Consider the following 23,067-nt stretch of genomic DNA (forward strand, 5'->3'; position numbering starts at 1 on the left):
ATGCACTGAAGGAAATTTTTAGTAAGTATAGAAGACATAACACTACAATATGTGTTTTCTGGATGCGTCAGAAGCCTTTGATCGTATTCATCACGGAAAATTGTTTGACATAAGGATTTTGCACTTTTGGTATTTACATCAAACCATGCAGATGAGATGGGGAAAGAGTATATCGGCACCTTTTTTAGTGACTAATGGATCCGACAAGGTGGAATACTGTCACCTCTTCTCTTCAATTTGTATATGGATGATCTTTCTGAAATGTTTAGTGCAAAAGTAGAAGTATGGTGGGGGATAGTGTTCTTGATCATCTGATGTATGGTGATGGCTCAGTCGTCCTGTCTCCTTATAGTGCTGGCCTACAACAACTGCTTTGAGTCTGCATAGTAGGGTGTGCAGCATGACATCACATTTAACTCTAAAAAGAGTGCTGTCATGATTGCAAAAACAAAGGAGGTTCAGAGGCAAGTTATTCTTTAGTTCTTTATGATGGCAAACCAAGCACTAAATGTGGTAAACAGAAAAAGTGAGATATTTGGGTCACATCATCAGAAATGATTTACGTGATGATGATGATGTGCAGTGCCAGTGTTGCAAACTGTAAGCACAAGCCAATATGCCGGCACGCAAATTTCACATGTGCACAGATGATGTTAAAACTGCCCTTTTTAGAGCCTACTGTACTCCACTCTATACATCTTACTTGTGGTGCAGCTACAGTAAGACAAAAATGAGAAAGCTTCAGGTGGCATTTAATGACGCATTCAGAATCTTTCTCAAACTGCCAAGATGGACAAGTGCGAGTCATGTGTTTGTGACTAGCAATGTTCCCACCTTTCATGCTGTGTTGAGAACTTTTATGTACAAATGTATTGTGTCACTTAACTTATTACAAAATTTAAATTATAATGGCTTTAAAAACCCCACACAGAGTGACACAAGGTACACATCTTGCTTTTGGAAACATTGGAACAAATGTCTGTATGTTTTAATCACTTTGATCTTATGAACTTCAGTTTATGTAACTTTTTGTTTTGACTTTGTTGTTGTGTTTTACATATTTTTAAACTGATAGGGACCTGTGCATCTGAAATAAAGTTGAATTGAACATGAAAGACATACCTGCATGTGCCTTATAAACTAACATCAAACTAACTAACATGCAGTGTATTCAGTAGATGTTTTTCTTTTTCTAAACTTTCCCAACTAGGACTACTTTCAAGTCCCATTTTATTTTCAACCCTACTAATTAATGTTGAAAATCTTAGGAGTTTTAATAAGTGGAGATAAACTTGTAATAAATATCATAATGAGACAGCGATGGATCTGTGAGAGTTGATCTTTCAATAAAGGAAACTTCCAGCAAATGCTGAGTAAACAGTAAATTAATGAAATATTCAAATGTGTCCAACTAAAATGTAACAGGAATATTATGAGACACTGAGTTAAGTCATTCCAGTTCATAAATAATGAGTACACATTTAGTTACATTGAGAAACATTAACTTGATTTACAAAATGAGTGCCAAATCCAAGTCCTCCTCCTCAGTTTTCATACATGTAGACCTACCTTCCCCACTCAGCCTTCCTAGATTGCTTGTGGCATACAGTCATTGAGGGGATTAAACTTTTATATCCGACATAAATGACAGATTGTTTTCTCTCTTGCGTTTTGATGTGTGCACGAGAGGGGCGCACAGGGACTACTTTGAAGTCCGCAGAGCTTTTATCTTCCTCTATTTACATTGGCTAAAGTGTTAAGTGGAGTTCTCATTGGCTTGAAGGATGTAATACCCTGCAATGAGAGATTTACAGGAAGGAGAATCGCAAACTCTGTGTGCTCCTTTCGGCGGCCCTCTTCTAACAAAAACTATGCAAATGCAGATGCTGTGGATGGAAAGCACTCCCAGACAAAAACAGATGTTTCCAAACAGGCGGCCGTGCTGAGTTGGCAGATGTTCTGTCGCTTCAGCAGGGACCCTTTAAACAAAAGCTGTTGATGGCTCTCTGCGTTGAGTGTAAGCTGCGCCAAGAGCTGCATTTCCTTGGAGCCATCTGGGAGATGGCTGAGGATTTAATTGGCTGGAGCTGGCCTTGCACAGGAGCACCGAGAAAGCGAGGGCAATAATTGAAATGAATACTAATGACATAATACCAGCAACTGACCTCCTCTATTGGTGTGAGGGGAAGAAATGTTGATATTTGCACATTTCCTACCATCATTAAAATATAGACGGAGAGTGGTACTGTTACACTGTTATCCCAAATTAGTTGACTTTACTAGACATTTGCGTGGACACCCATTGCCTTAAAGTGATGGTTCGGAGTAATTTCACCCTAGGGTCCTTTGCACCATGACGTTGAGCCAAACAACCCCCCCAGAAGCTTTTTTCAGCTGGGTCTAACATTGGACGAGTTAGCGTGATCAGCTGAATAGCTTAGTGCAGGCACTAATGGATCCCCGTTTGTATCTTGTAAACAGTGTTGGGGAGTAACGGAATACATGTAACGGCGTTACGTATTCAGAATACAAATTATGAGTAACTGTATTCCGTTACAGTTACAATTTAAATAGTTGGTATTTAGAATACAGTTACATTGTTGAAATCAATGGATTACATGACGATACTTCTCTGTTTCACGAGTTTATTCACTCAGAATAAATTAAGGCAACTCTATGCATTTTCCAGAAGCCCCGATATGAAATCGGAAAAAATTTGCTATTTGCGTGATCAGTCACAATGGAGTCGGAACTGGCACGACAGAGCCAGGGCAGGAATAAGTTTCTATATTGGAAATTCAAACAGCATTTCACATTAAAGAACGAACAGGGAGAATTAAATATAACTGTGCAGTGCAGCTTCTGCTTGCCAGCAACCAACCTCCTTTCAGTGTCCAAATTATTCCACCTCCAACCTGAAGAAGCAGCTTAAAGTAAGTTATTTTTTTAATTAGCCAAGGGTAGTCGTCTGCTGTAGTTTTACTGGTCACCTTGCTATTTTAACGTTGACGTGCGACGTTACATTCTCCTACGTGCTGATTTACTAGCTCAAGAGCCGTTTAATGACTGACTAGCCCCGTTTGACATGCTAGCTAACGTTAGCTAAAATTAGCTCGTGGTAGCAAGACTGCGGTTAGATTTTTGTAGTATGCAGTTCGGGACTACCAATACAATAATCTATCTGCTTGTTCAGGTACACATTCAGCTAGTTGGAATAAAAAGAACACACCATAATAGGCCTGTTTAGTAAGCTGTATGTGATGGCCGCATTCCTACACTTATAAAACGCAATTCAATGTGGAAGTAATCCTGAAGTAATCCAAGTATTCAGAATACGTTACTCAGATTGAGTAACGTAACGGAATACGTTACAAATTACATTTGTGGGCATGTATTCTGTATTCTGTAACGAAATACGTTTTGAAAGTATCCTTCCCAACACTGCTTGTAAATGACCCCACTAATAATGCCCGAAATGATACCAAACTTCTACACTAGTACAAATAGGTTATGCACTCATAAAACGATGGATTGGAAAGTTTGTAAGTACACCAGAAGTTTATTTAAATAACACTTGCCTGTTGGCTTCTGCTCTCTGCTGCTGCTGCTGAAACCGGACAGTAAGAGTGCTTAGGGACATCTACAAATTACAACACCGAAAAGAGATACAACAAAAATATTTACAGTATTAATTTCATGATTAAATAAGGTAATGTCTCCAAACTTACCTCAATTATAACTTGTCTCCTGCTAGTTATACTACAGCACTTACTTAAAAAAAAAAGTTAAATTAATAAATATTTTTACAAAATTACCAGAACATTATAAAAACACACTTTAACTAGGACAGAAACCGTTCAGAACATATTATTTTCCCATGAGCCTTTGCACTGCTTCAGCGCAGAACAGTTCAAATGTACCTGCCCCTCCCATACAGAAACTTAACATCCTTAGTTATCTCTAATATGATCTGTGCACTGCATACAGTCAGGGGCATCGGACTGGGGGGGGGAAAGGGGACTGAGTACTCAGGGCCCTCATGTGAGGAGGGCCCAAAAAGATAGATTAGAATGAATACCTATGGATGTGGAGAGGGGCCCATAGAAAATGCCTTTCTACAGGACCCAGAATTTTGTGCTACGCCCCTGCATACAGTACTTAAGCTGATTATTACAAACAACTAGTGATTTAGTAATGAATATGGTTTTTAACAAACATGAAAGAATAAGTAGTGACCCCTAAAAAGTTTAATTACAACTAAATCTGGGTTTACAGTGTAGACCAAATTTAGGATGGGGCTGATTATTACGTTTTTGAAAGGCCAGATCACCCAATTATTCACTGTTTTCAAATTGAGCTGTTGGCAAAAGTCTACAAAACTGAGATACACATGTAATCGACCCTTTAAAGAGCAATAATAATAGAGTATAATAGAAAAACCTTATGTATGTGGAGTGAACGGTTGTAATTGCATAGAAGTCAATTTATAATGTCACTACAGATAAGGATAAGGATGGACGCTGATTCATGTGGAGCACAGCTTAGATAACTTAGCTTACAATAACTAACTTTACACAGGTACAATAATACAAGTAAATAAATTGGGATCGCTCAACTTCTCTAGAACCACCACACTTTTATTTTACAGGTATATTATAACATTTTCTGAACCTCCCAAACCCGTTTCCACATGGTTCTCAGTGTGTGTATGTCTCTGCTGGTAACAAAGCAATTTATAAACTATTCACATTAAAGGTCACATCAAATTAAAGCAGGAGCTATCAGTCCTACAACCACCCAAACTCATGGCTCTCACATTAGATGGTGATGACCCTGACCTGCACCACCCACAGCTGTTGCAGAGCTCTGAACCCTTGCTGACCTGGCTGGCATATCAGGGGTCAGACAGAGATAAGACCTACCACGTTGTCCAACCCCCTACATGACCACTGGCTAAAGGCTGCCATGACAGACACCAGACAGTGTGTCTGTGTGTGCTGTATGTCCCTTTCCCTCTCTCTTTGAAGTTCAGAAAATTCAGCAGTCTTACCACCATTTACAAACAGTGTGAAGCTACAGCACCCAGCTGCCTCCACTTCAGAGGGAGAGGGCATGTCAAAACAGCACATGGCTCTGCCCTGCCAAAGTCACGCCTGCAAATGGAGCACTCTCACGGGTCATCTGGAGCGACAGAATGGCCCTGATCTTTCATGCACCCCTGCTCTCTTTTGGGCAGAGGAGACAGGATGGTGAATTCTGTAAAGATCTATATTTACAATGAATTGCACCAAACATGTTACTGTGTTTTGTGAAGTAACTGAAGTAGACCTAATGACCAGCCATTCTGGTGAGATTTGTGAAAATGTGAGTCAGTCAACAATTTGGCCTTTATGTTTCCTTGAATTCTGATCTTTTTGTGTATCTATTACATCCACTCTTATAGTAGATCTATATAATAGTTACTTAGTTACTGTAAAATAAAGTTGTGGGCATCATGCTGTAGAATCTGTTGATTTGGTATAGTCTAAGTATGAATCCAAAATACATTTCCATTACATGTCACTGTTTTATTTCAATAAGCCGGAAAGTTAGAGTAAGTCAACCTTTTCACCAGGCTTGTGCACAGTTCAGAATTGAATTGAGAAAGACTCCTAAATTCCAATTCAATTCTTGAATTTGAATTGATGTCAAAAACAAGATCTAGAATTACAATTCAAATTTGAATTAAAGGAAAGAAGAGAGAAATTCATATACATAATTTAAGTGAAGTTTTACAATATATGTCAGATATGATTGCATTACATATTCTATGAATGATATTAGTTTGAACTACTTGCACAGATTACATTAACAGAAAATGTTTTCCCCCAGCAATAAATGTTCAAAGCTCTAGTCACAGAACAAATAATTAAGTGTGATTTATTGTAATTGTAATTTTGTGGAACATGACTCCATTTCCCAGAATGCTTTACTTTAACCAAGTATTTAAAATGGTTGCCCAACAATTTGAGGTGGACATTTGTTTGAAAGCTTCTTTTCTACACAATTTGATGGTCAACACTAGCCTGGTTGACACCAGACCCTTCTCAGTTGTAACTGAGAGTGGAGTAAATCTCAAATTTGCCAGAAGTTCATCAGGGTTTACCCAGGCTAGGTCAACACTGGACTTTTTAAGTTTCAGAAGTCCCTTACAACTCCCTTTCAACGTTTATAGATTTGTCACCTATAATAACAGCGACATGGAAAATAATAGCAGGCCTAAAAGGTCATCTGTACTAGTTCATTTTGAAGAACCAGTTCCAAAAAGAACACCTGGAAACCACAGAGCCATATGCAAGCACTACAGTGCTCCAGTCTGTGGCTCCATCAAGGCTACTTCAAATTTCAAAAGGCATCTACAAGTAAGTTAACAGACTGACAGTCTTTTATTTTGAAAACCATCTCTTGATGTTATTATGCTACTAATATTTCATCATCATCAGTGTTGGGGTCACTACTCAAGAAAGTGTAATACACATTATTCACTTAAAAAAACAACATAATGGATAGTAACTCATTACTCTACTCATTACATTACTGTAGCGCAAAACAGCAAGAGCCTGGCATATAGCTCATAAAGGGCTTAAACACACCAACTCACAACACAACAGTAACAGTAACATCAATGTGTTACATTACTCAGTTACAGCCAAATTTGATTATATTATGACATTACTTCGTAAGGAGTAACCACCAACACTGGATGACATATGTGTTTAAAAGCATGCAAGCACACTTTTTACTTATTACTTATTGTAAATTAAGAAAACAATTCTTGTCAATTGTGGAATTAATAGAAATATTTGTTCTCTTAAAGAGTGATCTACATTTTGGAACAAAATGTATGCAGGGTTGAGGAGTGACTAGTGACGTGTAATGAAATTATTTTATTAAATTACAAAATTGATGTAATTGTATTTAGTTGTATTACTGAGATAAAATGTGCAATTCAAATTAAAAGGAAATTGCTTTGAATTGATAAAGTAATCCAAATAAAGTCATCCAAACCACATTTATAATGGGTAACTTATAACAGTAAGCAATTACATTTCCAAAGTAACCTTCCTAACACTGAATGTATGTGAGATTCAACACATTCTTTCTGTTGTGTGACTGTGTGGAATTTCTTTGAATTGCCATGAATTTAATTCCACTTCCTGTCATTCAAATTCAAATTCAACTTCCTGTGGGGCGGAGTCAATTCAATTCAAATTCCAATTCATGAATTGAATGGAGGCCAATTCTGAAATTCTGAATTTTGCACAAGCCTGCTTTTCACTCCATTAAGAGGGCTTTTTTGAACAACCTTGTCATCTCCTGTGGTGCACTGTTAGCAGAAAAGCGACATGAAACGTCATTGACTTCTAATTGTGTTTGCGCTAATGCTATGTCAAGCAGGACCCTGGCCTCCTTTGTACAGTCTGTAGGCCATTTGGTTGCAGCAATGCATTTGGCAAGCAAGATAACAGGTGAATGGCCATGGCCTAATAGGCCATCTGTGGAAAACACATTGCAGTCAATTAAGAGTCCACTGCCTCCAGTTGTGATGGCCATTAGACAGCCCTACCACGACAAGTGACTCTTCAGTGGCTTTTACTCTTCAGGTACCTGCTCCTTTTCATTCATGGTGTCCTCGAGCTGCCCAGTCCCCTAAACACTGACTTTTTGTCTAGTTCTGTTGTCCATTAGGCTTTTTTTAGGTTCTATTAAAATGTAGTTTTCCACTCAAGGATTTTATGTGACCCTGATGGTAAAATATAACCTCCTACACTACCTCTTTATCTCTGTTGTCATTACATATTCAAACTCCTCCACTACACCACACAAAATGAAAATAGCTCTTACTTACACAATGCCCAAACCTTTAACAAACACACACACACAGGCAGTTGACTCTCCTATATTTGAGGTTGTCCCTAATTGAACTAATTTAAAAATTGTGCAGCTAAGACATGACAGCATGCCTACAGTGTTTTAAGTGTTTATTAAATCAAACATGCCGCTGGCTTCCAGCAGCCTTCCCTCCTGATTTTGGCTTCATTGTGAGTACAGTACGACACTAATGTGGCACTCCTTGTTTCTTGACTTATTGCCATTTCCTTAGCCATTTTTTTTGTAACTCTGACCTATGCCAGCTGACACAGGTACATAAATGCAGGCAAAGCTTTATTTAATGTGATAAAAGTTAATTTACTTTAATCCCTTTTGTTTCAGTGCTTTTTGAGGGAATGTAATCAGCATTTATGTTTGCACAAGTGAGCCGAACACATCTTTATAAAACTAGACTATCTTGTTGAACAGGATAGACATCAGCTGGGTGATAGTCACTCCACAGTATCGCTTTTCTTTTTTGCTTCAAAGAACTAAGTAAACATTGCTCTTCTTCAAAGGCACGGGTATCAACTCATCATTTAGTCTTATTCACAATGACACTAGTAAAGCCTTGGATGTATATCTTTGGATGTTGTAATATGGAAGGCAGATGTAGGAAAACAATTATTCACACCTCTTGACAGCACAGTGTATTAAATCGCTTATCTCTATTCACACAATTTCATCTTTGAACTGTCATGCTCCAGCATTTACTGTTTCTAAAAAAAAAAAATAGATATACATCATCATTTGCCTACGGTAATTAAGAAAAAATTAAGAGAAAGAACAGATCGCTCAAAACTGAAAATAAATATTCAGCGGTCATCGGAATTTTTGTGTGCGTTTCTACATTTGCCTTTTATTAGTCTTTTAATAAACTGTATGTACTTTGCAAATTGATTATCAGCAGTGGACAAACTATTCAGGTTGTTTACTTAAATAAAAATAGCAAATTGTGAAAATACTCATTTACAACTAAAAGCTCTGGATTCAAAATGTAAAAGCACTAAAGTATTCTCTGAACATTAACTAGTAGCTGTCAGATAAATGTGGTGCAGTAAAAAGTACTTACGTTTGTACTTAAGTGCATTACTTGAGTAAATATATTTATAATCTGTTTACAGTCTTTTAGATTTAAAAGAGAACACTGAACACAAAATCATTTTCAAGAGTTTTAATAATTTACTAAAAAAAGAGTGTAAAAGTAACAGATATCTCCCACTAAAGTGGATCTGTTTGATATTCAAAGTGATGACAGATGTGACAAATTTTTGCAAACTTGCCCTTGTCTGTACATTTGTGTACACTTACTTGGCAATCCAACCTCTTGGCTGTAATTAAATGAGTTTTGTTCTGTATACTGTATATCAAAAAAAGCTCACAGCAAAAAAAATACTTTGATATGAATCACTTAAAAGTAAACCAACCAGCATGAAATGTACAGCTTTAAGAAATTCCAAAAAACACAGCTGAAAAGTGTATATATACAAACATGCTAGGAATCTAACAAAGAGCAGACTGAGTGAAGCTGAAGAGACAGGCCTTTCTAATGGTTTGCTTGACATCATTTCGGAGAGCCAATGAAATAAAGCATCATTCTTAAATATTTAATAATCTTGCAATGTTGAAATACCATGGTCTTCTATTGCCTATTTCAAGTTTTTTTTAGCAGAAGAGAAACACTTTATAAATATAGAGTATACTGTATCTCCTGCATCAATTCATTTAATTTAAACTCATTAAATAAAAGGTGAAATGTTCAGTATCTGTATAAAATAAAATAAAACAACTAAAATGCATTTTCTTTAATTAATGTTCATACTGGGTCCACTTCTAAAGAGATGGTTGTGCCCATCACCCTTATCATTAAGTGCCTGCTTGGAAGAGGTAATATATATTTATGTATATACACATATATATATATATATATCAAATTCTATGATATAATTTGTATAAATATGGCATCTTTACAATTGCATTAAAATTACATTTTTTTAATTTCCGCTCCCAAGACAATTAACAGTCAATTGGGAAAAAGGCCTTGTTTAAGTTTCTCATTTTCTTGTTTTAAATATTAAAAAATAAGTCTCAATTCTTTGCAAATGTATGTCTTACATTATAAACAACACTTCTGTCTTAACTGGTCAAATATTTTCCATTGTGTTCATATCTACAACACTTTGGAAGGTGAGGGAAAAAGTGCCATTATCAAATGCTTCCCCTGTGGAGTAAATGAGGACTGTTTGCCCCTTTCAGAGTAAAGGGAAAAGATTAATCGACCGACTGCAAGTCCCATGAAGCTCAACGGTGCAGTTCTATACAAAAATGTAAAAGCGTCATTAATGTAACAAAGCTATGTGTTTGTGTTGTCATGCCACTTTGCTGGTTGTACAAATTGGAGTTAGTGGATGTGGCCCTGCACAGACGTCCCATTTCACAGGTGAAAGTATAAAGAGAATCTTGATAAAGCTTCTCTGTAAATGTCAGATGCTTCAAATGCCACTAAGAGGTGTAGCCCGAGTGGGATATAATGCTATTTTGATCAGGAGAAAGTTAACAGTGTGATATGTCAATAAAATGGGCATAGTTGGATAGATCCATCGGTTTTCCCCCCTTAGAGAGTACCTGTAAATAACTGGCACAGGACCAGTTGTGAAGGTACCAAATGTACTGGGTTTGCAGGGTGACGCAGTTCACAAGTGAAAGTTAAAGTTCTGTTCGGAGCTTTTCACTCTTCTTACTCTATACGTTCCAGGCATGTGAAGGTCTGACATGCTCTGTCCTTTATTCGACCATTAAATCCACGTCTACCCAAAGCAACAGAAGAGCTCTGGTGCTCTCTGGTGCCCAGAAGAAGGAAGCGTAGGCACAGAGGAAATGAAGGTAACCATCAGTCCCCTAGAGTTTTCCTTGAAGTCTCACACAGCTAAAGCATGTTCAGGATGGCATTGTACATTTGGATCAGTACAGCCAAGTGGACAGGCAGGCAGGACTGGCGATCTTGGGTGGCAGGGGTGCACGTCAACCAGGAGAGGGCGTTGTACTGCTCCAATACAAACCTGTTATTAAATATACAATTTTAGCAATAAGAATTTGTAAGAAATTCTGACCTTTTAAACATATTTAAATTGTATATATTCTAAAGGTTTATCCAGTGAATCCACCTTGATTTCCTTAATCATAATTGTATGCACTATTACTACTACTATATGTTTTTCACTTCTGATATTAAATATTTATTAAGTATTGGCTAAAAAAAAATTATCACAATTTTGTAGCATGTAATTTGATATATAACTGAAATGAACTATGTTTTTTTTATATCTTTATCATTAATCAATTATTAATGAGATATTTAGATTTAATCAAGACAATTATAACAATAAATACAAGTTTTTGTAATGTTATATGAAACCACTATTATTAGCTCTCATCAATTATGATGCATATGCAAATGATAAGCAGTTTTTTTTTTTTACTGATAAAAAAATCACTTTAACACATAAACTTGCTCTTAGCACACATTGCAATTGCAAGAAAAATGCTTCTGTGTTGTTAACTATGAGAATGTAAGTGTAACACTTACTTATAACGAACAGATATTTTAAATACATAGATTTATATCAACTACTTCATTAAGACCACTGGCCACAGACTTTGAAGGCTTTCGCCTGTTTTGTATTCGCCCTCCAGTAGCTGCTTTCTATAAAGCAGATGACAAAGAAATCTAAAAAGGGACAACATGTGTTATGTATTTACCTGAGCACATCAGAGGTGGTCTTTGAGTCTAAGGGGTGAGGGGTCCTCTTAGTCTTGTCTGACACCAGCTCATCAGACTGGGCTATGGAGATGTGGTGGTGGAGGGAGGCCTGAAGTAAATAAACACATGACACGATGTCAAATGCAGAACAATGCCTGGCTATACTGTAGTGAGCAGCTGTATGCATCTTTCTGTACAAATTCTTCTTTCTCTGTATGTATTTCTCTCAAATAAAATAAGCTTTACTGGCTTTGTCTATCTAACCCACACACATGCAGTGTTTTGAGTACCTTGAGGAAAAGTGGACACTGGCTCTCAGCCTGCGGGCAGGAGGCCCAGAACCAGTGAGGAAGTCCATTTGCTTGTGCAGTGGAGACGTAGTAGCCCAGAGCCAGCGGCTGCTGCTTCAGCTCTTCTGGTGGACTGTCCCTGGACAGCAAGCGCTCTCCCTGGCTCTATACACACACAGGAGAAAGACAGTTATTAATTACAAACCTTACAATTCTGAGACTGTTCACTGGCATGAGTGTGTTGCCCTCCTTTAAGAACAATAAAAACAAATAATTTTCAAGGTTATGCATAAAAGCATGAAAAGAGTACTGACCAAACTGATTACGAAGCTGAATAACATTGCATATTTATTATTAGAAGCATTAAAAGAGATCTGAAGATGTTCTGTAGTTCAGCAATTGCCATAATGAGATCTGCTTATTTTTTGGTTTTCCATGGTTTGAACTGTGCTTGAATGCAACATTACTTTATGTCAATGGAGATGTTTCTAGGTTATAGCATGCAATCCCTGTACATCAAAATATAGTATATTGTATACTGTAGTATAGTATTGTACAGCATAGTTTAGTTTAATAGTTAGTTATACATACAGCTCCAGCAACATCATTTAAATATATTTTGGAGCATTTTAGCCTTTAATATACAGGACATCTGTAGACAGGAAAGGGGGGAAAGAGAGGGGGAAGACATGCAGCAAATGGCCGCAGGTCAGACTCAACCCCTGAGCCGCTGCGTTGAGGACTGAGCCTCTCCATATGGGCGCCCACTCTACCAAGTGAGCTACCCAGCAACACCATTTAAAGAGAAGAAATACTGGTTTTAACCGACAAATGTTGCAACATACATATTTGCATTTGTTTGCATGCAGATCAATACAGTAATAACATACATAACTAACATAAGTAAGCGTAACAGTCACTTTAACATGTTATTGTACAACTACACGCTGTTCCCACAGTTTGTCAGTACTTAATGAAATGTTCTGTAATAATTTGATATACTCTAGGTCATATATGGTCTTATACGTTGTTGTGGTTTGCTTCAGCATTGTTTAGGTATTTCAAGGTTGCTCAGCTAGATTAAGTGGACAGATCTCAGTAAAGTTATTATTATTATTTCTTTTTAAAGTAACACAATCAGGTCTGATCATACTCTGTATTTCTCTTCCTTCCTGTTCAGAGTCTGAGCGGTAGACAGCGTTCTTTCCTTTTTCAAAAATAATGTCTATAAAGTAATGTGTAAATATAGTACCATGCCTTTTTCACATATAGGCTATGCTATTGTTTTCCTTTGTCTTTTTCTATAGCTCAAGCCACTGTAGGATTATTTCTTTTCACCAGCCCAGGACTCACCTTGGTGTGCTGGAAATGTGATCCTATTCCCATCCCGGATGGAGAACCCGGCGAGGGCACAGGAGAGGTGTTGGGGGAAGGGTGGAGGTTCCCTGTTATCAGCATCATGTCATGGCCTATGTCGTTCTCCAGTTCATCGGGAAAGGGCAGATCGAACATGTCGTCTGAAGGAAAAAACAGAGATAAAAACAATACCAGCACAGCCCCAATTAATTTAAACTTTGACCCTAACCCCATTAACAATGACACAGCTCCAGTTGGGAGTAATTTCCCACCAACACAATTAATAATCCCAGAAAGGGGCCCAATATAGTCCAGATCTAGAACTTCATCATGTTTTGCACAAGCCATTTGTGACTGTGCGTAGAGATGTTGTAGCACAAAGATGCCACCTGTTGGTACAAAATATTATATCTTAACCATTTTAAACAAGGGCATACTTTATGTATGTCTCAAGACACAATAAGTAATCTTGTAACTACAGTATGACTGTTATCCTGCTAGACATTACCATTATTGTCCTCAGTAGGGTAGGAGCTGGGTGCCAGCTGGGTGGTGGCAGAAGTTGGGAAGACTAGGATGTGTGTACAGGAAGCATCCTGAGGAGTGTTCAGCTGTGAGGTCTGCAAGTTCAGAGCAGTGCTCCGGCCAAACACTGAGCCCATGGTGACTGCATCTGGACACATAGAGAAACACAGCGAAGGTGACGTGTCTATTTATACTGGGTGTTACATCCCTAGAAAACTCTTTGAAAAATCAGTGTTTAAATTAGCAGTAAACTATTATTAGTACTACTGTTTCTTTATTTAATTTCATACTCATTTACAGTTTTTCTTATCTGCACAATTATATAGCTCGTTTTTTTTTTGTTAATGTGAAACTAAACTAAACATTCCAGTGTACTGCAATATCCAATATTATTACAGTTTAACAAAGTGGACAGGTTACTTACCAGGCATGATCACAAAGGAACCTTGTGGCTCCATGGCTACCAGGCAGGCACTGAGGATGCTGGGAGAGTCGGCAGCTGAGATCCCACACATACGACAAGCCTCCCTCAGCTGGCGCCCTATTGAATGGAGGGAATGCTCCCCAAGGAGTGAGCTCCAGTCTGGTTGAGAGAGGGTGGGAGGTGCACGTGCAATTGAGAAAACAAGATAAATGCAGAGATATTTACAGATATGATAATAAGTGGATCATTCTCTAAAATAATTTAATTTCGACAGAATTCTTGAGGGGAAATAAAAGAGAGCAAAACAAATTCTTATTATATGTCTTGACAGTTATGCTGTGATTGTCTGTTATTCTGTCATAAGCACACTGAGGCAAATTCCTAACTAAGTTGTATGGCAATACAGTATTGAATCTTGCAGTGTATGTACTATAAATGGATATTAGGAAATGGACAAAGATAATAGATAACATAAGTCACAGTTTATGCTGAATGAACGACCCTACTTACTGCCTTGTCTTTGCTCAAAGCAGAGACATATTTCCAAATGAACACTCATTTTTACTTGTCAGCACTCTGGGAAACAAAGTGGTTATGTATTAAGTTATTAAGTAATGTTGTATTCACATTAAAATAAAAAAAACTAAATAATAATGATATCTTGCAACAAACGGGAACTCTATATTTCCTCTGCACATAACTAATCTGTAAGTCCTATTCATCAAGACAAACCTGGTTTCTTCTGAATGAACGTAACTCACCTTTCAGCTCCCCGTGCCCCAGTCTGCCTAATCGACCAATCACAATCCTCCATGGCAGTGAGGTCATCTGGATGATGCCAATACACCATTCCCACAGCTTCTGTAGTCCCATTTTCCTGGCTGAAACCTTGGGACGCCGCAATCTGAAAAAAGTACGTAGGCGATCAGAGTTTTGTCTCATACAAACAAAAGCAGAACAATTAAAAAAGACAACTGTGCACAGAATTAGGACAACTTTTCCACACCTGTTGGGTACATCTATGTTGATAATGCTGGTCTCCAAGAGCTCCCCTTGCTGGTCGGTGCAGGACACCAGGATCCAGCGCTGATCGTGTGATAAGCAATAGCCAACAAAGAGCACATTATATTTGGGAGGAAGCTCTGCCCATATCTCGCCGGCTTCTGGCTGCTTGGGACGGGTCGGACCAAGGATAAAGGGGGGAGTGTACAGCTGCAGTGGGCTGGGGTGCTGAAGGAGTAAAATTCAGATTTCAAGACAAAAAAAGTGGATTAATATGGGAATGAGCAAGTACATTACACTAATTTTTAGTGGAAAATACGACTAAAGTTGCTGTATTTCCATGCCTACCTCTGGACTCTTAAGAACAGCATTGACAGTGGACACTGGTCCAAAGCCAGTCAGGGACTTGATGTGTGTTTGTTGGGGCAGCAGACGTCTGCATTGGGAGTAACAGGAGAAGGACAGGGAGCGTAGATGTTGCAGGTAGAAATGGCTCTCCCCACTGGCTGGCTGAAGAAGGTACTGGCACGGCACCACCTTAGTAAGACACATTAAGATGGAAAGAAAAGATGATTACAAGAGCAAGTTTAAGTTCTGTTTAAAGGGATGGTTCGGAGTAATTTCACCCTAGGGTCCTTTGCACCATGACCTCGAGCTAAACACCCCCCCAGAAGCTTTTTTCCCTTGGTCTAACATTGGTCGAGTTAGCGCTATCAGCCAAATGGCTTAGTGCAGGCGCTAATGGAACCAAAGGTGTATCTCGTAAATTACCCTACTAATAATGCCCGGAATGGTAACAAACTTCTACAGTACAAATAGGTTCTGTACTCATAAAACAAGGCATTTGAAAGTTTGTAAGTACACCTGGAGTTTATTTAAATAACACTTGCCTGATGGCTTCTACTCTCTGCTGCTACCGCTACCGCTGTGTCAACTTTAATTCTGTACAGTGTAAGAATCTAAGTCTTCTTACCTGTAGCACCAGTGCCGGTCTCATCGTCTCTGGCAAAGTCTGTAGCATCTCTGTGTAGCAGCGAAGAAGCCCTAGTAGCCAAATGCTGCTGGCCTCCACCTCGTCAACCTCTTCTTCCTCTCCCCCTTCATTTCTCGCTCCACTTGAGCTCAGAAAAGCATCCACAATGTAAATAACAATAGCTGGTGGGTTTGCGTGGCTCTCCATTGAGTCGGCCACAGTGGGGATGCCGATCCTAGACTGCTCGGCAGTGCTGAAAGAGAGCAAGAGAAGAAAGAAGTTGTACTATAATTGTACTAGTTCAAATGTGTGGGGCAGAATTTAAGTTGATGTCATTTCCTTAATAATTTGGGTCTTACAGTTCAGGGGTTTCTGCTGGTGTGTTGGTTGATGGTGTTGCACTGGAAGGCCCTTTAATGTCACTGCTTGCTCCTTGGGTTGTCGAAGCGTTTCCTGAACAAACAGTCCCCGGAGCTTGTTCACCCTCAGGGCCCCAAACTTGAGGCTGCCCAGATGAGGAGGGCTGGGTTGAGGATGTAGGGTTTAAGGGAGCCTGGACTTTGGGAGGCAACAGAAGACTGCTGTCCAAAGGCAAGACTGACAGCTGGGGACCTGCAAGAAAGAAAAAAAAGAGTTCATTAGCAGTGCCTGGTTGATTTTATTTATTAGATCAGATTAGTTTCAATATTCTCACCAAGCTGCTGCTTGCAGGCATAAGCGTAAAGTTTAAGTTTGCTGAGGTTGTCAGTGTGCTGCTGTCCAACCCAGGGTCCAGTCACCCACTGGTCCACATCCAGCTCCTCCAGCTTTTCTGGCTCCACTTCTTCCCCCACACGCACAAGGCCATCCCTGGACACCTGGGCCAGAGGACGGTGCTTCCCTAGGCGGCACGTCTGAAAATGGAATCAAGGCTACTGTTCATTCTCTTCACTTATCACATTATATTACAATATGTGTTGATACTCTACAATGCTTCTGATTCAGAATCTACTCTCTTACCTCGTAAACAGCGCTGAGCTCCTGGAAGAAGGCTCGGGCTGCAGCCAGAAGAGAGGGGCTATTGGGACACAGCACCACATATGCCACATCCCGCTGCCCGCCATAAGGCTCCAGCAGCAACTTCTCCCAAAAGGTTAACGCCAAAGGGGACAATGCCAAGAACTCCCTCTCCCGGTCATAGCCCAGTAACACTGTAGGAATGGGCAAGGGCTCTGGTGACTCCTCTGAACCTTAGACAAACAGAAATAGTACCATGTTTAGTTGCCTACAGTATAAGGATGACTTATGTGTGCATTTCACACTATCACAGGTAACATACAGCAAAAAACTAAGACAGGGAATTAGTTTTCTGCATGAAAACAATGACTATATTGACTCACCATAGGAGCCTCTCCCAGCCATCTTATGGAACTGCTGCCAGGTGAGTGGACCCTGAACATGCTGGATGTTTTCCCAGGTCCGTCCTGTTCTCTTCTTCTGGATAGCATCCTGCAGGAAAGGCTGCAGAGACAGCAGTATACGGACCATATCCTGGGACGACAACATGTTCATGTCCACCACTGTGGAGATTGGCAGACACACACACAAACACACAAACACACAAACACACACACACACACACACAAAAGATACATGAACAGATGCACACATGTTAACATGATTCTATACACAAAATAAACAAATAAACACACAAAACACATTGATACATAGTTAAGATAACATAAAGGCAGGTAGACATACATGAAAATAGTTTTCTCACCAAGTATCTATAAAGGGAGTTTATCACACACAATGATGCATTCAGTATTTTCATTGTATGTTCAAACCCCTGCATGTCAAATCATGCCTCTTACCATTTGTGTGAGGCCAGGAGTGAAGTGCGGTACTTCTGACAACAGCTGGATCTACTTTCCCTCCTGTGTGGTTATCCACATACTGCAGCCCCTGTTCCAAGGCATTGTAACAGTCCACACAAGCATCACTTCCATCTGCCCACTGCTTTTCAGACATCCAGCTTTGGAGCAGTGCCCCCTTGCGGCCATGACAGGAACAGCTGAGGGGGAGATGCAGTGATGCCAGGGAAGAAATGGGATGGGAGCAGTGCTCCTGCAGAAGGATCATGACTAACGGAGAGGCAGGGGCTGCGTCCTGCGGCCGCTTGGCCCTGGGGTCACCCATAGCTGGCTCCCGCCGGCAAAGAGCCAGCCTCCTCTCAGCCGCCCGGCCTACCTCAGAAGTCCGACCGTAAATATCCAGCTCATCCTCCAGAAAGAGGCCTGTGCCATGGGCCAACCGCCTGTTCACAATGGCACTGAAGCCACACATACAGCGGTACTGATCTTCACAAGTGGAATCAGGGATATACACCCCCACATCTGCACCTTTGACATTCATATTGCAGGCACAGATACAGCAGCTGTCAAAGTTGCGATCCTTGAAGACGTTGAGGACGGAGTCTGACAGCAGGAGGATAGCGTATAGGCTGTGGGCCTCAGGCAGGGAGGGTCCTGGCCGAGCTAGGGGCTCTACAGAACTAAGAGGCAGGCTGGTGGAAGGCGTGGAGACTGGTGAGCTGAGCTCAGTAACATCCTGCTTCACCGAACCCTGCCCAGAGCTTGCAGCGTTAATACCCCGTGGTGTACGAGGTGTTCGTGGAGTGGGCACAGAGAAGCGGGGTGTGGCAGGAGATGGGAGGATCCCAGCAGTGGTGCCCACAGAGGCAGTGGTGGCGCTCATCTGGCCGTACTCCTGGTCCGTGAGGGTGTTGACACTGGGCATGTTTCTGGAAAACAAACACATTGAAGGAAACAAAAACTAATAGTCAGATAGATGAACAAGATTGCTTTAGATGTCTGGGCAGCAGCTCTTAAAGGTCCCATGACATGGTGCTCTTTGGATGCTTTTCTATAGACCTTAGTAGTCCCCTAATACTATATCTATATTATATTCCCGAAATTCAGCCTTGGTGCAGAATTACAGCCACTAGAGCCAGTCCCACAATGAGCTTTCCTTAGGATGTGCCATTTCTGTGTCTCTATCTATTGAGGAGGAGAGAGGGCGGGGCAAGGTGGAGGGTGGGGGTGTGGCCTTTACCAACTGCCACTTTGCTCATTTGAAAGCCATGATGGTGATCTCATGGGTTGGCCAAATTCTCTGGGGGGGCAAAGCAGAGAAAGGGGAGGTAATCTTGCTTGTTATGACCTCATAGAACGGCCCATCTGAGCTTTCATTTTCTCAAAGGCAGAGCAGGATACCCAGGGCTCAGTTTACACCTATCACCATTTCAAGCCAATTGGGGACCATAGGCAGGCTGGGGGAACGCATATTAATGTTAAAAAACCTCATAAAGTGATATTTTCATGCCATGGGACCTTTAAAAGACATACTGCTCCTTATACCCAAACAGTGCATACTTAGAGAATGGCACCGTGCACAAAATTCATTTTAAAAATATTAGCACAAAAAAAAGAAAAATCATGGACATCGGAGATCTCTCTGACAGTTTGTCACAAAAGCTTGTCATAGCTGACTACTCACGTGTATCCGTCTCTAAGGAAAGTAGCATTCTGGGGATGCATGACTGGGAAATGCTCCATTTTGGGCATGAGGGCCCAGGATGGACGATAGTAGCATTGCTCAGGAATCTTGAGTGGTGGTAGACTCTGGCTGGGTAGGCAGAAGAATGGACCGAACATGGAGGAGCCTATTTGCGGCTGGATACAGAAGAGATCATGGAAGAATATAAGTTTATCATTTAGTGACATAGACAAAAAAAAACAAAAAAAGTATATATCATTTGGTGACATATCTATATGAGAGATGCAATTTGACTATATTTGATTCACATCTCTGGACTATACAGGCCATTTGAATTGAACTAAAGTCACTGTCATGGTCTTAAAGGATACGGCTGGCAGTATTCTAAATGTTTCTTACTGTCACACAAAAAGACCAAAAACAACAATGTGCTCTCAGCCCCTGGCTAGATCGTTTTTCCCGAAGACCCAAATCTTTAAAAAATTAAAATTAAATCACAAATCTCTACTTTAGTTTTCTAAAAAGGTAGAGTAGTTTCCTTTAAAATGTTGGGCATTGTAGTTTTTAGTAAATGTTTCTCAAACAAAGGTAAACTGTTAAAATTTACTGTGTAAATATTTCGGCTTCAGAGTAAAACACATTTATTGCATCAGTGTATTTACAACAGCAGGACAGTGTATGTGGGATTGACCTAAATAAACTACAGCACCCATGTCACCCAGTGCAACAGTGTGGCTTGTTATGACATATTTTAGCCTAGCCATCAACATATCACAAAAGAAAGCAAAATATAGACTCTTCAAGTGTCCAGTTTTGGTTTTTGGTTATGTGCCCACTCTATCCTTTTAACATTTAGCTTGAGAAAGTCTGGCAAAACTCCTCTGACCACTCTCATTTAGAAGGTGATATTCCCCACACCAACTAATGCTGAATACACGTCTATTATATACCACATCCCAATCTAAACGATAGAAGCTGTGGTACAATACAAGGAAAATCTATCACATCACATTTATTTACTTAGAGTCGATCAATTCTAATGCTAAATTGAACCTTTTTTAATCTCTGTTTGCATGTTTTATGCAACATTGAGTTGCACTAACAATCCTTGTTGTGTTTACGAGCAGATGCACCTAATAGTGGCCACTATTATCAGCATTTCCCAGCTGCAATCACTACAGATGTCTGTCTCACAACACTGAGATAGCTAATTAGCGAGCTACAGGTATCAGTGAAACAATTCTAACATGAGGTGTGAGCCTGACCAGCTGCCAGACAGTCAACAAGTCCTTGTATTGACTTCCCGTGGATGAAATGGATAAAAGTAATTTATGAAAAGTAATTAACCAGTCCAAGTCCCTTTTCCCATACTTTAGAGTAATTTCCTCAGTTCACACTTTAACGCATGACGCACAAAGCTAAATATGCTGCTATATGTGCTGTTAATTAGGGATCGATCCACCTCTCCTCACCTTGATATCCTCCTGCCTGGGACTGGCCATGCCCTCCTCAATGTCCATCCGGTATTCAGTAAACTGGGTGGAGGCTAAAGGCAGCAGGTGGTCAGCCGCTCCGCTGGGCGCAGGGGGCTCTTGGCTCGGGGTGTCACGATACGTCATGATGGGAGAGAAGGCTGGGTGCTGCTCTAAAGAAGGTGGGGTGGGAAACATCCTCTGGAGGTCTGCTACTGCTGAAAGGAGACAGAAATGGAGAAAGAGATGAAGAGAGGAGGAAGAGAGGAATTTAGTTTACACAGGTGTAATGGTACCATACATAAAAAAAACTGTAGTTAGACTGAAAAGTATTACACTAAATACTCATCAAAGTGACTCACTTGATGGATAAGGTACTGCAGCTCTCCCTTCTTTCCCCAGAGGGCGATCTTCTGTTGATACTGGTAGCTTGGTTGAGTGCTGGTTGGGGTAAACAGTCTATAAATTATTACACATAATATTAGAGGATCAGTTTTATATTAATACAATATTTTCGGCTTCAGAATATTAAAGCATAAAACATAATGGATAATGAGAGAATTATACTAATATCTGATATCTGTGCCTGTGTTATCGCTAAACCCTTAAACTGCTAATTATAGTATGTTTGCTAGAAATAAAACTGTAGATGAGTCTGAGAGTATATCTTACATGCTGTTAAAAAAACTAAATAAATAGATGTAAGAATATAGTACGTAAACTGTGATGCCTCACCCCCAACTCTTCCTCATCTTCATCAAATATGTTGTCTAGATCAGAGATGTTGACCACCAGATCTTTTTCTCTGGTCAGAGAAGGGTTGGCTTTGGCAGCTCCGTCATCCTGACCCGATTCATCTAAAACGACACAAACAACTTCAGGACAATGGCAAATTACCATGAATAATCGCACTCTGAACTATGGGCATGGTGTTTATGGCGGTGGCAGCTATGTCCTACCTGATTTTGGAGCGGAGTTAAAAATGGACATTGCATCTTTCCCATCAGGCAGTGCTCCGTTGCTGGTGATTTCTTCTCCCTGGTGGACGAATTAGAAGAAAATAAGAATATTCTCAGATCAATTCCAGTCCTAACCCTAAAGGCAGGAGACCCTTTTTTAAAAAATATTACATAAATATGATGTGTAACATGCTACATTTTGTGCCACAGTGCATATTAAGTTGTCATGTGGTTAATATATACAAATTTTGATTGTAGTTTTTCTGAATCTGAACTATTACTGCATTGAGTTGTCCTACCTTAGCCTTCTTGCTGGGTTCTCGTCCTTGAGCCTTTAACCTCTTGGAAGAGGAGAAAGTGTACTCGATGTCTCCTTCCTTAAAGTCGTAGGGATCATCCCCAGGCTCCCGCAGTGCCTCCACACCTGGCTGCTGAAACAGGCCCAAAGTGTGGATGTGGTCCCTCAACCTATCCTCTGAGATTTTAAATCTCTTGTGCGTCTGTGTGTATAGTCTGAAGGAGAAAAAGAGACAAATGCATTTAAATAATTAAATAATGTGTAGTAGTAGTAGTTAATTCGTTCTTTCTTTCTTGCACACAGAGGCTCCAGTACTACCTGACAAAGGTAATCGTTTTTTTTTGTTGATGCTTGTGTCTTGTATGACTCTGGCTCAGGTAGCACTATCCGATGTTTCCAGAAGCTTACGATCTCGTTATCTGTATTCTTAGATCCTCTCTGCTCTTCCTCTCCCACCTGCACCTAACATTTTGCAAAACACTGATGTTGTGTCGCTCTCCTACCTCTTTTATGTAAGATTTTTTTGGGGGCATTTTGGCCTTTAATTGATAGGACAGTTG

General features: G+C 40.0%; 1 protein-coding gene across 5 annotated transcripts in view; it reads right to left on the bottom strand.

Moving 5' to 3' along the window:
- Window positions 1-9,070: 9,070 nt before the first annotated feature.
- The window catches only part of LOC120545570 (mediator of RNA polymerase II transcription subunit 13-like), an 80,720-nt gene continuing 66,723 nt past the window's right edge, over window positions 9,071-23,067 (bottom strand). For 2 of the 5 annotated variants that reach the window (XM_039780035.1, XM_039780034.1), the window contains exons 11-31: window positions 22,509-22,722; window positions 22,210-22,288; window positions 21,986-22,107; window positions 21,613-21,709; window positions 21,251-21,468; window positions 19,779-19,954; window positions 18,095-19,023; window positions 17,621-17,800; window positions 17,241-17,470; window positions 16,936-17,134; window positions 16,601-16,853; window positions 16,242-16,494; window positions 15,617-15,805; window positions 15,273-15,496; window positions 15,028-15,170; window positions 14,267-14,425; window positions 13,826-13,990; window positions 13,315-13,478; window positions 11,962-12,126; window positions 11,671-11,780; window positions 9,071-10,970 (exon numbers count right to left, since the gene is read on the bottom strand). In XM_039780035.1, the coding sequence (XP_039635969.1) occupies window positions 10,838-10,970; window positions 11,671-11,780; window positions 11,962-12,126; window positions 13,315-13,478; window positions 13,826-13,990; window positions 14,267-14,425; window positions 15,028-15,170; window positions 15,273-15,496; window positions 15,617-15,805; window positions 16,242-16,494; window positions 16,601-16,853; window positions 16,936-17,134; window positions 17,241-17,470; window positions 17,621-17,800; window positions 18,095-19,023; window positions 19,779-19,954; window positions 21,251-21,468; window positions 21,613-21,709; window positions 21,986-22,107; window positions 22,210-22,288; window positions 22,509-22,722 (4,402 nt within the window). In that variant the 3' untranslated portion in view covers window positions 9,071-10,837. The remainder of the gene's footprint in view (window positions 10,971-11,670; window positions 11,781-11,961; window positions 12,127-13,314; window positions 13,479-13,825; window positions 13,991-14,266; window positions 14,426-15,027; window positions 15,171-15,272; window positions 15,497-15,616; window positions 15,806-16,241; window positions 16,495-16,600; window positions 16,854-16,935; window positions 17,135-17,240; window positions 17,471-17,620; window positions 17,801-18,094; window positions 19,024-19,778; window positions 19,955-21,250; window positions 21,469-21,612; window positions 21,710-21,985; window positions 22,108-22,209; window positions 22,289-22,508; window positions 22,723-23,067) is intronic. The other 3 variants (XM_039780037.1, XM_039780039.1, XM_039780038.1) reach the window with 3 other exon arrangements.

Source organism: Perca fluviatilis, chromosome 17 (genome assembly GCF_010015445.1).
Source record: "Perca fluviatilis chromosome 17, GENO_Pfluv_1.0, whole genome shotgun sequence".
Lineage (NCBI taxonomy): Eukaryota > Metazoa > Chordata > Actinopteri > Perciformes > Percidae > Perca > Perca fluviatilis.